At 48.8% G+C, this 19,284-nt stretch overlaps 1 protein-coding gene across 1 annotated transcript in view; it reads left to right on the plus strand.

Moving 5' to 3' along the window:
• Nucleotides 1–19,284, plus strand: part of TECPR2 (tectonin beta-propeller repeat containing 2) — a 135,489-nt gene that overhangs the window by 48,550 nt on the left and 67,655 nt on the right. The window contains exons 5-7 of the mRNA XM_017851491.1: nucleotides 3,877–4,034; nucleotides 14,291–14,603; nucleotides 18,646–18,778. Of these exons, the coding sequence (XP_017706980.1) occupies nucleotides 3,877–4,034; nucleotides 14,291–14,603; nucleotides 18,646–18,778 (604 nt within the window). The remainder of the gene's footprint in view (nucleotides 1–3,876; nucleotides 4,035–14,290; nucleotides 14,604–18,645; nucleotides 18,779–19,284) is intronic.

The raw sequence follows: 19,284 nt of genomic DNA on the forward strand, positions 1-19,284 counted from the left end.
CCCGGGCGCGGTGGGCTCAAGCCTGTAATGCCCCAGCAAGCTTTGGGAGGCAGAGACGGGCGCGGATCACGGAGGTTCAGGAAGATCAAGACCATCCTGGCTAACAAGGGGGGGGGGGGGGGGGGGGGGGGGGGGGGGGGGGGGGGGGGGGGGGGGGGGGGGGGGGGGGGGGGGGGGGGGGGGGGGGGGGGGGGGGGGGGGGGGGGGGGGGGGGGGGGGGGGGGGGGGGGGGGGGGGGGGGGGGGGGGGGGGGGGGGGGGGGGGGGGTGAACGCCCGTTCTCTACTAAAAATACAAAAAACTAGCCCTGGCGACCCGGCGGGCGCCTGTAGTCCCAGCCTACCCGGAGGCTTGAGGCAGGAGAATGGCGTGAACCCGGGAGGTCGGAGCTTTTGGCAGTGAGCTGAGAATTTGCATGGCCACTTGCATCCAGCCTGGGGCGACAGAGCAGACCTCGTCTCAAAAAAAAAAAAAAAAAAAAAAAGAAAACCCTGGCGCTGATGTCCAGTGTTTATTTCTCCCAGGAATACTGGCCGGGGCGTGCTTGAAGTTTGCTTGGTGCCACTGGGGAGCCACTCCCATTTGCTTGGCCCGCTCAAACTCCTGGGAGCCGTTCCACTTTACCGTCCAGGCAGCCTTTCGGGAAGCCCATGGGCTTCCTTTTGTGGTTACTCAGACCCCAGGGGCTGACACCAGGCCCTCTTTACGGAGGGCAATCTTATGTTAACCTACTGCCATTTTCTTCTGTGTAACACAGATTCTCCCTCTGCCCATGGGACCATTGCCATCCCATGCAACACAGGGCTTCACAGTGGGTTTGATGTGGTGGATGCTGGCTTGGGAAGTTCTGCGCATGCGTGACACCATTTCCCGTGAACACCCGTGGGAGGTCATGCCTGATCTCTCCTTCTACAGAGATCCTGAGGAGATTGAAAAGAAGAGCAGGCTGCTGCTGAAAAGGCAGTGACCAAGGAGGAATTTCAGGGTGAATGGACTGCTCCAGCTCCTGAGTTCACTGCTACTCAGCCTGAGGTTGCAGACTGGTCTGAAGGTGTACAGGTGCCCTCTGTGCCTATTCAGCAGTTCCCTACTGAAGACTGGAGTGCTCAGCCTGCCACGGAAGACTGGTCTGCAGCTCCCACTGCTCAGGCCACTGAATGGGTAGGAGCAACCACTGAATGGTCTTAAGCTGTTCTTGCACGGGCTCTTAAGCAACATGGAAAATGGTTGATAGAAAATAAACATCAGTTTCTTAAAAAAAAAAAAAAAAAAAATCTACTTTACCCATGTTGGATTTTGTAACATTATGTATTGGTCACTTAGAAAATACTATTCACAGAGTGGTGTAGATCTTCCAAATGTTGACACTTTTTTTTTTGAGACATGGTCTTACTCCTCTCACCCAGGCTGGTGTGCAGTAGTGCAATCATGGCTCACTGGAGCGTCAACTTCCCAGGTTCAGGTGATTCTCCCACCTTGGCCTCCCGAATAGCCGGGACTACAGGTGCACGCCACCATGCCCGGCTGATTTTTTGTATTTTTGTAGAGACAGGGCTTTGCCATGTTGCACAGGCTGGTCTTGAACATCTGAGCTCAAGCAGTCTGCCCACTGCAGCCTTCCAAAGTTCTGGGATTACAGGTGTGAGCCACCATGCCGGCTGGTACATTTTCTAATACAATATCGAAAAAAAAAATACCTTCGTTAACATCAACATCATTGTAATCAGGAAAGTCTAGCTATAAGGAATCGTCAAGTTCACAGGGACAGGCACAAGTTTTCGTATTGCTAATCTTCACATGAGAGCAACAAATACCATTACTTGTTTTCCTTGAAGTGACAGGCTTTTGTTTTTTAAGAAAATGTCTGCTAAATACCCAAATTTGAATAATTACAGCATTTCAAATAAAAATGGTGTTTTGTGAAGAAAGCAGCTGGCTCAGCTCATAGCCGCAACAGTTGTACAAGTGCTTTTCCTTGAGAGAACCACTGAGTGTGTTTCAGTGTGCAGCAGAAGGGAGAATAGAAAACTACCTATCCTCTGGCCAGGCACGGTGTCTCACACCTGTACTTCCAGCACTTCGGGAGGCCAAGGCAGAATGATCACTTGAGCCTAGGAGTTTGAGACCAGTCTGGGCAACATGGCAAAACCCCATTTCTACCAAAAAACATATAAAAATTAGCCAGGCATGGTGGCACACACCTGTAATCCCAGCTACTCTGGAGGCTGAGGTTGGAGGATCACTTGAGCCTTGGAGGTGGATATTGCAGTGAGCTGAGATTGCACCACTGCACTCCAGCCTAGGCCAAGAGCCAGAACCTGTCTAAAAAAAAAAGTCTGCAACATTTTCATGTAATGGAAATTTCTTTATCTTGATTTTGGTGTTGGTTACATGAAAAATTCATAGAATTGTATACCTAAAAAAGGACGAAATTTACTGTAAGTTTTACCAACAAATCTGATCACTGCCCCCTGCTTCCCTCACAAAATGTCAGTGATGTAACAGTAATATTTCTGAAATAATTGATGAAACTTTTCAAATATACTGGATTTCATATATATATATTTCGTATATATATACAAAATATATATATATATATGTATTTCATATATGTATATTTTTTGAGACGGAGTCTTGCTCTATTGCCCAGGCTGGAGTGCAGTGGTGTGATCTCGGCTCACTGCAACCCTTGCCTGTGGGTTCAAATGATTCTCCTGCCTCAGCCTCCCAAGTAGCTGGGATTACAGGCATGTGCCACCTCGCCCAGCTAAATTTTGTAATTTTAGTAGAGACGAGGTTTCACGATGTTGGCCAGGCTGGTCTCGAACTCCTGACCTCAAATGATCCACCCACCTCAGCCTCCCAAAATATAGGGATTACAAGTGTGAGCCACTGCACCCGGCCGGATGACACTTTTCTATACGAGTAACTTATAGAATCAGATTTTTAATACAATGAAATATGCTCTGTGTTAGCAGTCAGATACCTTCTAGAATTTTACTTTGTGTTTATATATAAAATATGTTTTTTGTTTTTGTTTGTTTGTTTTTGTAAAGACAGAGTCTCACTCTGTTACCTGGGCTAGAGTGCGGTGGTATGATCACAGCTCACTGTAATCTGAACTCCTGGGCTCAAATGATCCTTCTGTCTCAGCCTCCCAAGTAGCGGGGATCACAGACACATGCCAATACACATGGCTAATAAAATGTTTTTTTTTTTTTTGTAGAGACAGGATCTCACAATGTTGCCCAGGCTGGTCTTGTAAAATATCATTTTATGTTAATAGCATTTTATATATTTAATATCATTTAATTTCTTCTGACCTCCTGTTTTCTATGACCCTTTCAGTTGGCAAGTATATAATGTCCTCAAAACTGCTTTGAGCACTTTGTGAGGGGAGACTGTAATATGAACTTACAGAGCTGATTATTGTCACAATAATTTTATAGAAGGTTCCATTCCATTGTTTTATAATAGAAGAAGCAATACACACAGTGCAACAGATTTCTGTTGAGATCTTTATGGATGCTTCTTTGAACTCTCTACATGTTGACTGCGTCATCCCTGAGCCTGCTGTGGTGCACAGTAAAGAATGTATCTACTGAGGACATGTTTTTAAAAATTATGCAGATTTTTAAATGTTTCTTGTCAAACTGGATGTAGCATGAGGGAGATGTTAGTATGGACTATCTTCCCATCCATCAGATAATCTCTCTGTGGTGGGTTGAGAGTGAATCTGCAGAGAGTGAAAGCATACATTAGGTAGGGTGCAAGCTGACCTAAGCACAGCTCGCAGGAAGGACCCTGACTTGTCCTAAGGGAGGTCCATTCTTTAGCCTGGCGCTGATGTGAGGCGTAACCGGACTTTCTCTGCCAGGGGCTCTGTAACTCCCAGCTGGTGTTGGAGGAGCCGTCTTCCATTGTGCAGCTGGATTATAGCCAGAAAGTGCTGCTGGTCTCTACTCTGCAAAGAAGTCTGCTCTTTTACACTGAAGAAAAGTCTGTAAGGCAAATTGGAACACAGCCAAGGAAAAGGTAAGTTCCATAAGTTTTCCTGTTTGGCCTAAACGCTGGGCCTTGTTGTAGAGGGTGCTTTAGGGTTTCCTAGGTCTCCTCTTTGGCGGATGCAAGCCCACAGCGGCTCTAAGCCTGGGGTTCCTGGTGGCGCCCTGTGCCTGCTTAGGATTTCTCCTCCCAGAGGCAGACAAGAAGAGTGGGTTCCTCTTGCTGCAGAGCTGTAGGTGCCTGCATGCACAGCCACTCTGCCTCTCAAAGTGCCACAGTCAGCCCAGAGAAGCCTCAGGGGTGGCCTGGTCCATCCGTTCCTTGTGTAGGCACCTCCTCCACACAGCCCTGGTGAGGGGTCAGGGTTGTGGGGCTCACTCATTATTCAGCACGTGTTTACCAGGCACCCCTGTGCACTGTGGCAGGCTCAGCAGTGACATGGTAAACACGGCAGATCTGAGCCTTCCATTGTGGAAATGGAAATGCAGATAAAACACTTGTTGACCCTTGCGGCACCTGCTATGGACCAAAATACACAGGATGCTGTGTGAGTGTAGACACACTTGTCCAGCTGAAGGGTCAGGGAAGACATCCTGAAGGCGTGGGTTCCAGGTTCTAGGTTCTAGCTGGGATTACAGGCATGTGCCACCACGCCTAGCTAATTTTGTATTTTTAGTAGAGATGGGGTTTCACCATGTTGGTCAGGTCTCAAACTCCCGACCTCAGGTGATCCACCTGCCTCGGCCTCCCAAAGTGCTGGGATTACAGACGTGAGTCACCAGGCCCAGCCTGCTGAACACCTTCTTAATTCCATCAACAATCTGGCCTTTTTATATCTGCAGTCTCCCTGTTGGCCCCTGGAGAACTCAGTGGAATTTATGGTCCTGCAGATCTTAGTTCTTCTGTTCCCTCTGCCAGTATCCTACTCCTCTGGTATTTTATCCTGGTTCATCTGTCAATGTCTTACTGCACTGTGTCTTGGAAGGAAGGCAGGGTGTAAAGACAGGCATTGAAAACCAATTACCTTGTGGGTCCTATTCCCACCAATCTCTCTTAAAACCTGACCCTCGGCCGGGTGCAGTGGCTCACGCCTGTAATCCTAGCACTTTGGGAGGCCAAGGTGGGCGGATCACTTGAGGTCAGGAGTTCAAGAACAGCCTGGCCAACATGGTGAAACCTCCTCTCTACTAAAAACACGAAAGTTAGCCGGGCGTTGTGGCGGGCGCCTGTAGTCCCAGCTACTCAGGAGGCTGAGGCAGGAGACTCGCTTGAACCCGGGAGACGAAGGTTGCAGTGAGCTAAGACCGCACCACTGTACTCCAGCCTGGGTGACAGCGAGACTCCATCTCAAAAAAATCAAAAACAAAAAACAAACCTGGCCCTTTAACCTCTTGTGTGGAGACCCAAGCAGTTTCTGTAAACCTCTCCTAGTGCGTCTGTGCAGTGCAGTCTTTAGGGAACATTGATTGAAAGCATGCTCTGTACCAGGAACTGGTTTAGGATGCAGAAGCAAATAAATGTGTCCCCTTCTCAGAAGGAGAGAGATTTTATTGAGCCTTGAAGAAATGGGGGCTAACAGAATAAAAGGAAATGTTCTTAGCATCTGTGTTTTAAAGACTTGCTTTCTGCTGTAGACTATTGTGTGTGTCTCTGCCTGGAAGCAGTGCTCCCCTCACAACTGTTTAGCTGGGCATGTACACGTGGAGGTGTGGCAGTAAGTAAGGAGGTATCCAAGGATACAAGGCCTCTGCCCTCAAACACAATGAGAGAGACTGTCGGTCAGCAGGAGAGTAGAGGCTATCAATGCTGTAAAGGAGCGGACAGGGTGAAGCATTAGGGAGCGCTAGGCATGGGGCAGGATGTTGCATTTGGATAGAATGGTCAGGAAAGGCCTCTACAAGGGCAGTGATCTTCGAGCTGAAGCCTGGGAAGAGCTGCTAGAAGAGCATTCCAGGCTCAGGGAACAGCATATGCCAAGACCTCAGTTGGGCCAGGGTTTAGATGTTCAAGAAGCCAGAAGTGACTAGGACACTGGCTATGGCAGGAGTCCAGGGGAGCCGCGGGGAGGCTGGCACAGGGGTCCAGGGGAGCCATGGTTAGGCTGGCACGGGAGTCCAGGGGAGCCTGGCACAGGAGTCCAGGGGAGCCGCGGGGAGGCTGGCACAGGGGTCCAGGGGAGCCATGGTTAGGCTGGCACGGGAGTCCAGGGGAGCCTAGCACAGGAGTCCAGGGGAGCCGCGGGGAGCCTGGCACAGGGGTCCAGGGGAGCCATGGTTAGGCTGGCACGGGAGTCCAGGGGAGCCTGGCACAGGAGTCCAGGGGAGCTGCGGGGAGGCTGCCGTAGGAGTCCAGGGGAGCCGCAGGTTGGCCGGCACGGGAGTCCAGGGGAGCCATGGAGAGGCTGCTGCGGGAGTCCAGGGGAGCCACGGGGAGGCTGCTGCGGGAGTCCAGGGAAACCACTGACTGAGATGGAGACTAGGGAAGGCTGGGCCGGAGGTCAGGACATCAGGACCTCTGCCGTGGACATAGGGGGTTTGACGGATCTGTCACGTTGCCATGTGGGAGTCGCAGAAGAGAGTTCTGTGGACCAGTCTGGAGCCCAGGGAAGAAGTCTTGACCAGAGGGGAAAATGAGGTCACCAGATACAGGTGACATTGACACCTGACATTGGATGAATCCACACAGGGAGTATCTATTCATTCGGTGCTCTGCCCTGCTCCAGGTACTCCTCATCTGGGGATATCTGTGAACAAGGCAGAACAGATCTGTAATCTCAGGGAGCTGTGTGCAGAGTGGTGAACAGATAAACATGTCAGAGGGTGCAGAGCCAGAGAGGGAGGCGCAGGAGACACAGGTGTCTCTTTAAAAGGATGACAGGGAAGGCTCCTCTGAGGAGGTAGCCTGGGCTGATTCCTGAACCAAGGAGGCAACTAGTGCGAGAAGACCTTAGAGAGAGTCCCTGGAGGCAGAGGGCCCCCTGCACACTGAGGATCTGAGCAGCCAGGCCAGCTGTGTGGAGCAGGGTGCGGGAAGCCCTCTCCCGTCGTCTTTGTGGGCCCTGCCCATGGGGCTCTTTCAGTCCAGTGCTGTGGCCAGTCACAGAGGACTGTGGCCAAGCCAGGGAGGTCACTCTGGCTGCTGCTTGGAATATATTGGAGGGGGCAGGTGTGGCAGCTCAGCAGGGCCAGCGAGGGTTCTGGGTGATCCAGGTGGGAGATGACAGGATGGGGCGGGGTCAGTGGTGGGACTGCTTCCAAGGCAGAGCTGGCAGATTTGCTGCCATGTTGGTTCTGGGGTGTGAGAGGGATGAGTTGGAGATGATTCCTAGGTCTGTGGTCTGTGCAGCTGGGTGAGTGGACATGCTGTGGATTGATGCAGAGAATCCTGGAGGCACGGGGAGAAGGAGGAGATGAAACAGCCTGCTGTGGCCCTGCCCTGTCCTCTCCCCACAGTAGAGAACTGGCGTGGGAGGTGGGTGGCAGGTGTGCCTCTCAGGGAGCTGTGCACCGGCAGCCGCTGGCATGCAGACAGGAGCTCGCCTAGGGAGATTTGGGGAGGCCTTGTGTTCTGAAGAGGAAATGGCATCAGGAGAGAACAGGAGTTGCGGGGTCAGAGGAGTCAGAGGCCACGTGGAGGGACATAGCAGCTGCTGCGAGACCAGGGGCTGAGACAGCTGTGACGGGCCTGAGTCTGTAGCGCGGAGGCTATGCACAGCTCTCCTCATCAGCAGGGCCAAGGGATTGGAAGGGTTAAAAGAGGAGTGGACAGCGAGTATGGAGAGCTTTTGGGAGGAGTGTTTTTGCAGAAGAGAACAAAGAAAGAAAAATAAGTGGTGCCCAGGGGGACCGTGTGGCCTGCTGGGAATTTTGGGAGAGGGGCCATGTGGCAGCACATTGGTGTGTGATATGGGTGCCTGTGGAGGGAACACAGTGCTGGTGGAGACAGAGTGCAGGCGGTGGCCTCAGTTGGCCCTGAGATGGCCGGGCCAGAGATGCTCTTCCGGAAGGGCAGGGCACTGAGCCCAGGGCAGGTGCAGGCAGGGCAGGGGACTCGGGGATAGAGGATGAGGGGTCCTCTTCTCTTCGAGTCTGTGGACCTCTTCAGACCGGACGATGTGTGTGTTACATCCAGAAAACCTCAGAGACCCCAGCCACCCGCAGCCGTGGGTTTGCTATCCTGTGTATGTTGCATTGTTTCACGTGTCAGAGCCCTCTGCAGACCTGTTACTGTGTCTCCTGTGAGTCTAGTGCTCAGGGAAGCCCTCCCTGGCAGTAGCACTTTGCCCTGGGGAGGGAGGAGGAGATGAAGCAATCTGTAGGTGTGGCGCCGCGTCTGGGTAAGAGCCAGCAGCCGGTTCTGGAACCCCGCCACCAGCACATCTGTTTGGATGGCTGGTGGGTGTTTAGCTGTTGAGATCTCTGGCAGGGCTTCTGTCGATCCTTCTTCTCTCCCAGCTTAGACTTTCAGGCTCCCATTTTGGGTGCTGTCAGCTTTCAGCATATCAAGTCTGTGGCACCATACATCACGCACAAAATCAAAAAACACAATTATTTTATAGCTAGAATTTGTTAGCCAGAAAACACTCCTTATATATTAACGTGGTCTATAAAGGGAATTTATTTGTTTAGGTAATCAGTGAGTTTTTGGAAATCATCTCTACAGAAATTAAGAAATTTTGTTAATTTCTTTATGATTTTAGAATCCTGCAATACTTAGACCTTAAAAGTTGGAATTTTGGTGTCAAATTCAGAAAGCACCAGCAAGTACTGCAGAATCGCACTGCAAGTGGATGGTGGCTGAGTCGGGGGCTTAGGACAGTTTCTCTAGCTGGTTCTTCAGAGCTTCACTACCTTTGACCAACCCACTCATCAGACATTTCTGTTCTCTTTTCTTTAGAGACAGGGTCTTGCTCTGTTACCAAGGCTGGAGTGCAGTGGTGTGGTCACAGCTCACTGCAGCCTTGAACACCTGGGTTCAGGCGATCCTCCTCCTTCAGCCTCCTGAGTAACTAGGACTACAAGGACGCACCATCATGCCTGTCTAAATTTTTTAATTTGTAGAGATGGAGTCTCTCTGTGTCACCCAGGCTGCTGTCAAACTCCTGGGCTCAAGCAGTCCTCCCTCCTTGGCCTCCGAACGTGCTGGGATTACAGATGTGAGCCACCATGCCATTCAGCCAGTCAGCAGTTTTCGAGGCAGCCACTCCCAGGACCGTGCTCAGCAGGGCTGCTTTCCCCTTCCTCCAGGGGAAGAGTCCACCCAGTGTTCAGGACCTCACCTTCTCATGCCCACTCAGATGCACCACCTTGATCTAGCTCTTTGAGCAGCTCTTTGAGCCTCAGATGTGGCGCTTCCAGATGCTGCTGTAATTGTTTGCACAGGTCAGCACGGTGTTATGAGACAGGCTGAGGACCTCATCTTATTTATTTTTTATTTTACCCAGAGCATCAAACACGGTGTCTTACAGAATGTAGGAATCACTAAATGTTTGTTAACATGAGTGCCTTAGTTACATAAGATGAACCAGTCAAAATGGAAATGACAAGAGATTTTTCAGGGGTCCTACAAATAGAAGGAAAACATTTAAAAATTGGATCGCCAAGAGAAATTGATTGACAGGAAAGGAAAGGCAGGAGGAAGAGGTTATGGGCTCCCTTGCTGGAATTCCTCTGGGTCACTCTCTTTAGAGGACCTCTCCAAAACAAACCCACCAAAGGCAGTAATCAGATACGGTGCTGTTTATAGAATTGTCCATGAAAGATCCACAGCGTCAAAACACCCTTGGTTCGTCCTGACGATCATTGTTTCAAAGCTGAATTTGATATATGATATCCTCCTTGGACCCTATCCAAAGGGATTTAGTTACTGAGGTGCCAGAAGGACCTAGCGAGATTCTGGTGTGCGAAGGAACCCCACAAATAAACTATCTGTGTGCCTATGTGGGTGGGCCCTGGGGGCGGCCTCTGGAGTTGGGTGTGCTGCTGTGTGCAGGGAGCGTGGGGACAGGCACAGCACAAGTTGGCCGAGGTCTGGTGGGGAAGCAGTGGCACGGAGGCGGCTCTCAACTGTGAGCTGCCTGTAGCCTCGTTCAGGACAGTCGAGCACTTCTGGGGACTTAGTGTCACAAGCATTGCTTTTGTGCTGCACACAGGTTATCTCATTCATTCCTCACTTCAGCCTTTGAGATGGGAGTTACTCTGCCTGGTTTACAGAATGGGAAACACGGCCAGAAAAGTTCAATAACTGCACATACCATGTACCCACTAAGTGTCAGCGCTGGACATCGAGCCCAGGACTTGCTCTAAAACCAGTGCTGGCCGGGCGCAGTGGCTTACGCCTGTAATCCCAGCACTTTGGGAGGCCGAGACGGGCGGATCACGAGGTCAGGAGATCGAGACCATCCTGGCTAACATGGTGAAACCCCGTCTCTACTAAAATACAAAACTTAGCCTGGCGCGGTGGTGGGCACCTGTAGTCCCAGCTACTCAGGAGGCTGAGGCAGGAGAATGGCATAAACCCGGGAGGTGGAGCTTGCAGTGAGCTGAGATCTGGCCACTGCACTCCAGCCTGGTGGACAGAGCGAGACTCCGTCTCAAAAAAAAAAAAAAAAAAAACCAGTGCTGTTTCTGCGGTTCACAATCCAAGAAGTATTTGGGAGAAGGAATCAGCCAGGCGTAGGACTGAACTGGAATGCTTACATGTGAACTCTGGTAGCAGCCTGAGAAATAATGAGAACTCAGATTGCCAGTGGGAGTGTAGATTGTTATAATCATGTTTAAAAAGCTTGAAGTTGTCTTCTAAACTTGAATATGCTCTCAGCAACCCAGCGATAACCCGACAGCCCACCAACTGCATCCCGAGTGTCTTTGACAGACTCTGACACCTGTGGGCTAGGGGATAATACACAGAAATGCTCATAGCACAATTGTTCAAAACAGGTTTAAAAATAATAATTGAAGCCGGGCACAGTGGTTCACGCCTGTAATCCCAGCACTTTGGGAAGCCGAGGAATGTGGATCACGAGGTCAGGAGATCGAGACCATGGTGAAACCCCATCTCTACTAAAAATACAAAAAATTAGCCGGGCGTGGTGGCGGGCGCCTGTAGTCCCAGCTACTCGGGAGGCTGAGGCAGGAGAATGGCGTGAACCCGGGAGGCGGAGCTTGCAGTGAGTCAAGAACGCGTCACTGCACTCCAGCCTGGGCAACAGAGGGAGACTCCGTCTCAAAAAATAATAATAATAATTGAAATATCCATCAACAAGAAAGTGAATAAATAAATTGTGGAATACATTAAGTCCTCATTTAATGTCATTGATAGGTTCTTGGAAACTGCGACTTTAGCAGAGCAACGTATAACAAAACCAGTGTTTTTCCCTCACCAATGTTGTTGAAGGAAATGATGTTTATCTGAGGACCTGCTCTATGTCATTTCACTTAACAGTTGTAGTTTCCAAGAACCTGTGGGCGCTGAGTAGGACGTACTGTACCATACAGCAGTAGAAACGAATTAGCACGACAGTTTCTTTTTATCAACAAGGATAAATCTGAGAAACATAGTGTTAAGTGAAAAAAAGCAAGTTGCGAAAGTGTACAATTAGTATCATACATTTTAATAAAAATGAAAGATAAACAATACTAAATTATGTTGTCTTTAGAGATATATAGGTATGTGATTAGAACAAAAAAAAAGTGAGGAAATGATAAAGGCAAAATGCAATCCAGTGGTTCCATCTGGGGCACAAGGGGGCAGGAAGTGGTAGGAACACAAGAGACCATCGGTTGGATGACTGATGATTTCTTTCCTCAGTTTGGGGATGGGTTCCCAGGCGTACCTTTCCTTGCTAGGCTTTATAACTACATGGGTATATGTACATATACACAGTTGTGCGCTGCATAACAACATTTCAGTCATTGACGGACTGCATGTATGACAGTGGTCGCAGAAGATTATAATGGAGCTGAAAAAATTCCTATCAGCTGGTGTCTTAGGGCCACACGTTACGTTTTCTATGTTTAGGTGTACAAACACTCGTCATTATGTTACAGGTGCCTACAGTGTTAAGTGTAGTTACATGGAGTACGGGTTTGGAGTCCAGGGGCAATAGGCTAGACTAAGCTTATCCAACCCATGGCCCAACACAAATTTGTAAACTTTCTTGAAACATGAGATTTTGGCTGGGCGTGATGTCTCACGCCTGTAATCCCAACACTTTGGGAGGCCGAGGTGGGTGGATCACAAGGTCAGGAGATCGAGACCATCCTGGCTAACACGGTGAAACCCCGTCTCTACTAAAAATACAAAAAATTAGCCAGCCGTGGTGGCGGATGCCTGTAGTCCCAGCTACTCAGGAGGCTGAGGCAGGAGAATGGCGTGAACCTAGGAGGCGGAGCTTGCAGTGAGCCGAGATGGCGCCACTCACCTTCAGCCTGGGCAACATAGCAAGACTCCATCTCAAAAAAAAAAAAAAAAAAAGAGATTTTTTGGCCAGGTGTGGTGTCTCATGCCTGTAATCCCAGCACTTTGGGAGGCCAAAGCAGGTGGATCACTTGAGGTCAGGAGTTCGAGACCAGCCTGGCCAACGTGGTAAAACCCCATCTGTACTAAAAATACAGAATTATCTGGGCATGGTGGTGTATGCCTGTAATCCCAGCTACTTGGGAGGCTGAGGCAGGAGAATCACTTGAACCCGAGAGGCAGTGGGTCCATTGCATTGAGCCCAGAGTGCGCCATTGCACTCCAGCCTGGCCAACAAGATCAAAGCTCTGTCTCAAAACAAAAAGAGGGTTTTTTTGTGATTATTATTATTTTTAGCTCATCAGCATATCGTTAGTGTATTTTATGTGTGACCCAAGACAGTTCTTCTTCCAATATGGCCCAGGGAAGCCAAAAGATTGAACATCCCTGGGCTAGATTATATGGGTGTGTCATAGGCTGTGCCATCTAGGTTTGTGTAAGTACACTCTATGATGTTCACACAACGGAGACATTGCCTAATGACAGATCTCTCAAACATCCCCATTACTAAGTGACCTGTGACTCTATATATAGCATATTCTTTTGTTTGTGTCAGATATTTCATAATTTCAGAAAGAAAAAATATCAAGCTTGGGGACAGGAAGGGACATTGGTGCCTCTGATGGGTTTAGAGAACTTCTGAAAGGGCAGCACTATAGATGGGTTGCGTGACGCTCATTCATTCAGGATGTGGAGGGAGCACAGCAGTCAGATGTCAGAGCAACAGAATCAGAGCAGGAAAGGATGAGCAGACCTGGATTCTTCACCTTCTGCCTCCGTTTCCTCTCCTCCAAAACGGGAGTTGTAATACAGTCATGTGTCAATGAACAACAGGGATATAATCTGAGAAATGCATTGTTAGGTGACATCTTTGTTGCATGAACAGCATAGAGTGTACTGACAAACGTAGGAGGTAGGTACAACCTACTTCACACCTGGGCTAAATGGTACAGCAAATTGCTCCTGGGCTACAGACCTGCACCACTTGTGACTGCACTGAATACTTTAGGCAGCTGTAGCACAAAGGTAAGTATTAGTATGTCTAAACATAGAAAAGGTGCCATAAAAATATGGTATTATAATCTTATGGGACCACTGTTGTATTTGCGGTCCATCATTGACTAAAATGACTTATTGTTGTTTTTGAAGCAGAGTCTGTCACCCAGGTTGGAGTACAGTGGCAGGATCTCAGCTCACTGCAACCTCTGCCTCCCAGGTTCAAGCGATTCTCCTGCCTCAGCCTCCCGAGTAGCTGGGACTACAGGCATGTGCCACCACGCCCAGCTAATTTTTGTATTTTTAGTAGAGACATGGTTTCACCATGTTGGCCAGGCCGGTCTAGAACTCCTGACCTCAGATGATCTGCCGCCTTGGCCTCCCAAAGTGTTGGGATTGCAGGCATGAGCCGTTGTACCCAGCCTGACTAAAATGTTACATCGTATGTGACTGTATCTGCCACACATGGTTGTTGTAAGGATTAGACATGAGAGTGGGATCAAGCCCCAGGCGCAGTGCAAGCTGTGTGGGTACTCAGTGAATGGTTCCCTGTGTGCTAATGGGGCACACACCTGTGAGGGTGTGGTGGGCCTCTGTCGGGAAGGGGTGACAGTGTGGTTTAACTGACAAAAAACAAACAGTAGAAAAGGTGAAAAATCAATTATTGTCTTAGCCAAAAAATTCTTGTACTTAATATTAAGGGTTGACAACTGCATTACTTCAAATCGGTCCATGTCTGTTTTTTGTTCTTTCTTTCTTCCTTCTAATTTTAGTACTGGGAAATTTGGTGCTTGTTTTATACCAGGACTCTGTAAGCAAAGTGATCTAACCTTGTATGCATCACGGCCCGGGCTCCGGCTGTGGAAGGCTGATGTCCACGGGACTGTTCAAGCCACATTTATCTTAAAAGATGCTTTTGCCGGGGGAGTCAAGCCTTTTGAACTGCACCCACGTCTGGAATCCCCCAACAGGGGAAGTTGCAGCTTACCTGAGAGGCACCTGGGGCTTGTTTCGTGTTTCTTTCAAGAAGGCTGGGTGCTGAGTTGGAATGAATATAGTATCTATCTCCTAGACACAGTCAACCAGGTAAGTGAAGGGACGCTGCCATATCTTCGGTGTCTGTAGGCAAGAGAATGTTTCTCTACAAACTCTTCTGCTCAGGGCCCTCAGAATGCTACCAGGAGCAGTATTGATTTACACTTTACTTTTGCCTTCAGGCCAGTCAAGGAAATCAAATGAAGGTTTGGTCATTTTCATAGATTTGAAAAAAAAACAATTTGGTTTTGACATTTAGGTCCAATTCTCTGTCAAGAAATTATGTATGTTTTTTGTATGTAAACACATCAAACTTGTTCTTTTGTTGTTGTTGTTGTTGTTGAGAAGGAGTCTCGCTCTGTCGCCCAGGCTGGAGTGCAGTGGCATGATCTCGGCTCACGGCAACCTTCACCTGCCAGGTTCAAGCAAGTCTCCTGCCTCAGCCTCCTGAGTAGCTGGGATTACAGACTCATGCCACCACACCCAGCTAATTTTTGTATTTTTAGTAAAAACAGGGTTTCACAATGTTGGTCTGGCTGGTCTTGAACTCCTGACCTCGTGATCTGCCTGCCTTGGCCTCCCAAAGTGCTGGGATTACAGGCGTGAGCCACCATGCCTGGCCCCTTTTTTTTTTTTTTAGACAGAGTCCTATTATGTCACCCAGGCTGGAGTGCAGTGGTGCGATCTGGGCTCACTGCAACCTCTGCCTCCCAGGTTCAAGTGATTCTCCTGCCTCAGTCTCCCAAGTGGCTGGGATTACAGGCCCATGCCACCCCACCCAGCTAATTTTTGTATTTTTAGTAGAGACGGTGTTTCACCATGTTGGCTAGGCTGGTCTCGAACTCCTGAGCTCAGATGATCCACCTGCCTCAGCCTCCCAAAGTGCTGGGATTACAGGCATGAGCCACCATGCCCAGCCTTGTTCTTTATAATCTATTTGGGTCATGTTTTTTCTGACTATCCAATTACTATGAGCACATACAGTGATAACTCAAATACGACAGAAACAGTAGCAGAGGCTGGGCGCGGTGGCTCACGCCTGTAATCCCAATACTTTTGGGAGGCCGAAGTGGGCAAATCACCTGAGGTCAGGAGTTCGAGACCAGCCTGGACAACATGGTGAAACCCCGTCTCTACTAAAAATAAAAAAATTAGCTAGGCATTGTGGCACACTCCTGTAATCCCAGCTACTTAGGAGGCTGAAGCAGGAGAATTGCTTGAATTCGGGAGGCAGAGGTTGCTGTGAGCTGAGATTTCACCATTGTACTATAGTCTGGGCTACAGAGCGAAACTCCATCTCAAAAAAAAAAGAAACAGTAGCAGAGAATTTTAGTTCCTGAGGAGGGGCCCGTCCCTCAGCATGCTTTCTCTGTTATTTTGCCCTTGTCTTCTTACTCAAATGGAGCCACATCATTTTGCCACTTGGTTTTTTGTTTTGTTTTTGTTTTTGATTTTGTTTTTGAGATGGAATCTGGCTCTGTCGCCCAGGCTGGAGTGCAGTGGTGCGATCTCGGCTCACTGCAAACTCTGCCTTCCGGGTTCATGCCATTCTCCTGCCTCAGCCTCCCAAGTGGCTGGGACTACAGGCGCCCGCCACCTCGCCCGGCTAATTTTTTGTATTTTAGTAAAGGTGGTGTTTCACCATGTTAGCCAGGATGGTCTCGATCTGCTGACCTCGTGATCTGCCCGCCTCGGCCTCCCAAAGTGCTGGGATTACAGGCATGAGCCACCGCGCCTGGCCGCCACTTGTTTTTTTTGTTTTTGTTTTTTTGTTTTTTATTTTCGGTTTTCTTTACTTAGCAACATATCTTGGGCAAATTTCCAACATCATTAAAATCATGGTAGGAAATAATTTCTGCTTAAACCAAGATGATAACAGATTATCGTTAGAGACAGATTTAGGGGCCGGGCGCGGTGGCTCAAGCCTGTAATCCCAGCACTTTGGGAGGCCGAGGCGGGCGGATCACAAGGTCAGGAGATCGAGACCATCCTGGCTAACACGGTGAAACCCCGTCTCTACTAAAAAATACAAAAAGCTAGCCGGGCGAGGTGGCGGGCGCCTGTAGTCCCAGCTACTCGGGAGGCTGAGGCAGGAGAATGGCGTGAACCCGGGAGGCGGAGCTTGCAGTGAGCTGAGATCTGGCCAGTGCACTCCAGCTTGGGTGACAGAGTGAGACTCCGTCCAAAAAAAAAAAAAAAAAAAAAAAAAAGAAAGATTTAGGAACTTTAAACACAGCTGTTTAGTTTCAGTTTCTCATTGTCTTAAGAGCAGAGCTTTTGCTCTTTTTAAAATAATCTCTCTGCCTCACCCTCCCAACTCCTCACCCCCAGATTCCAGACCAGGCCCTGTCCTGTTCACGTTCTTCCATTCTGAGCTCAGCAGGCCTCTGCCAGGCACCCCTTTCTCTTATAAGCAGAGCCTCACTATAGAAAATAAATGGTTTTTGGTCAGGCGCAGTGGCTCACACCTGTAATCCCAGCAGTTTGGGAGGCCGAGGCAGGCGGATCACCTGAGGTCAGGAGTTCAAGACCAGCCTGGCCAACATGGCAGAACCCCGTCTCTGCTAAAAATACAAAAACTAGCCAGGCATGGTGGCAGGTGCCTGTAGTCCTGGCTACTCAGGAGGCTGAGGCAGGGAGAATTGCTTGAACCTGAGAGGTGGAGGTTGCAGTGAGCCAAGATCATGCCACTGCACTCCAGCCTGGGCGATAGAGTGAGACGTCCATTTCCAAAAAAAAAAGAAAAGAAAGGGTTTTCTTCTTTGATGTGCGTCAGCAGAACATGAAGTTCATCCTCTCCTCATTGAAGCCTTCTGAATTATTATCAGCCGTGCCTGGTAATACTGGCTTGGCAGGAAGAAAACTGACCTGGGGTGGAGGGGCAGAACTAGACTTGACTCTTCTAGCCTGGTTCTGCCTTTAACCAAGTCTCTTACTGGCCTGAGCCTGGTTTTCTTTCCTCTAAAATGGGGTGGGTGTAAGAAGCTTCGATTTAGGGGAATCACTAAGGTGCCTTGAGTTTGTTCATTTTATAAGGGATATTCTGAAAGATATTTTTGCACCCTTTCCTCAGTTACAAAGAACTTGTTTCCCTGGATACCTTTTGGACTTATGTGCACTTGTTAGTAGCATCAAGATGCTTTGTAATTGTGCATTGGTTTTTTCATCTGAGCACTTACCCGATGCTTTACCCAGTAGGTATAATTAACTTCATTTTATAGGCAGAGAAATGGAGACAGTCACCCTCAGAGTCTGGACCACCCAGTGGCAGCATGACTGGCAGCTTTCAGAAACAAATGTTATGTTTGCAGCTGTCCATCAGTTATTTAAAATTACAGTCTCTTATTTGCACTGTTGACAGCAAAGCAAGGACTTGCTTTAAGTCTGTGTGGGCTTGGGATGTGTTTCCACCCCTTTCAGATAATGCTGAAAGAACCTCGCCTCCCTTCATGTATTCATTCAAAACCCTTGAGCTGCAGTGTACACTGGCCTCTCCTGCAGGAAGGCACACAGTAGGAGGACTATTCCTGCACACAGTAGGAGGACTAGACCTGTCTGCACACTGTTTCCGCCCCAGGAGCGGGGTGCCAAGCAGAGGTCTGGATGAGGCGCCGCGAGCCCTGAGAGTCCTGGGCTCTGCAGCAGAGGGCAAGCTTGTCAGAGGCTGCTTCTCAGGGAGGTGGCATCTGGAGAGAACTGGAACTCCCCCAGCAAACATGGGCAGGAAAGGAATTCGAGCAGAAAGAGAAGCGCGTGCATGCACCATGGAGGAACAGGGCTGGGACTGGGTTGTCAGGGCCGGTGCACCTGCAGCAGGGACAAGGGCAGGGTGGCACATGGGTTGGAGATGACCGAGGCCCCACCCTGCCAGGGGACCCCTCAGATCCTGCTTACCAATCTGTCAGATGTGACCTAACTTTAGATTGAATTGGAATTTTCAGAAAGTTGCCATAGTAAAGTGCAGTTATCATTTGACTGATTTGGACTCTCACACATGCTTCTTTTTTTTTTTTTTTTTTTTTTTTTTCAACGGCCCCATTTTTTGGTTTCCCCCACAATCTTTTTTTTTTTTTTTTTTTTTTTTTTTTGACAGGCCACAATTGCTGGTTTGGAAGGATCCGGTGATATTGTGTCTGTTTCGTGCACAGAAAATGAAATATTTTTCTTGAAAGGAGATAGGAACATTATAAGAATTTCAAGCAGGCCTGAAGGATTAACATCAATAGGTTTGTATTTATTATAAAATGTACTGTGTGTAAGATGGGAAGTACTATACTCTGTTGTTTGTAATTGCAGTTAATAATTGATCAGACTTACCATTGAGCCAGGCACGGTGGCTCACACCTGTAATCCCAGCGCTTTGGGAGGCTGAGGTGGGTGGATCACTTAAGCTCAGGAGTTCAAGACCAGCCTGGGCAATATGGTGAAACCCTGTCTCTACCAAAAATACAAAAAACTAGCCAGGTGGGGTGGCGTGTGCCTGTGGTCCCAGCTACTCGGGAGGCTGAGGTGAGAGGATCACTTGAGCCTGGGAGGCGAATGTTGCTGTGAGCTAAGATCGCACCACTGCGCTCCAGCCTGGGTGACAGAGTGAGACCCCGTCTCAAAAACAAAACCAAAAACTTACCATGATTTTGCTAAACTATTGCAACTTTATTTGAACATGGAGGATTTGGAGGGTTTCCTCTGATTCTTTTTTTTTTTTTTTTTTTTTTTTTTTTTTTTTTTTTTT

The sequence above is a fragment of the Rhinopithecus bieti genome, unplaced genomic scaffold, assembly GCF_001698545.2.
Source record: "Rhinopithecus bieti isolate Rb0 unplaced genomic scaffold, ASM169854v2 scaffold_34310, whole genome shotgun sequence".
In the NCBI taxonomy this organism is placed as follows: domain Eukaryota; kingdom Metazoa; phylum Chordata; class Mammalia; order Primates; family Cercopithecidae; genus Rhinopithecus; species Rhinopithecus bieti.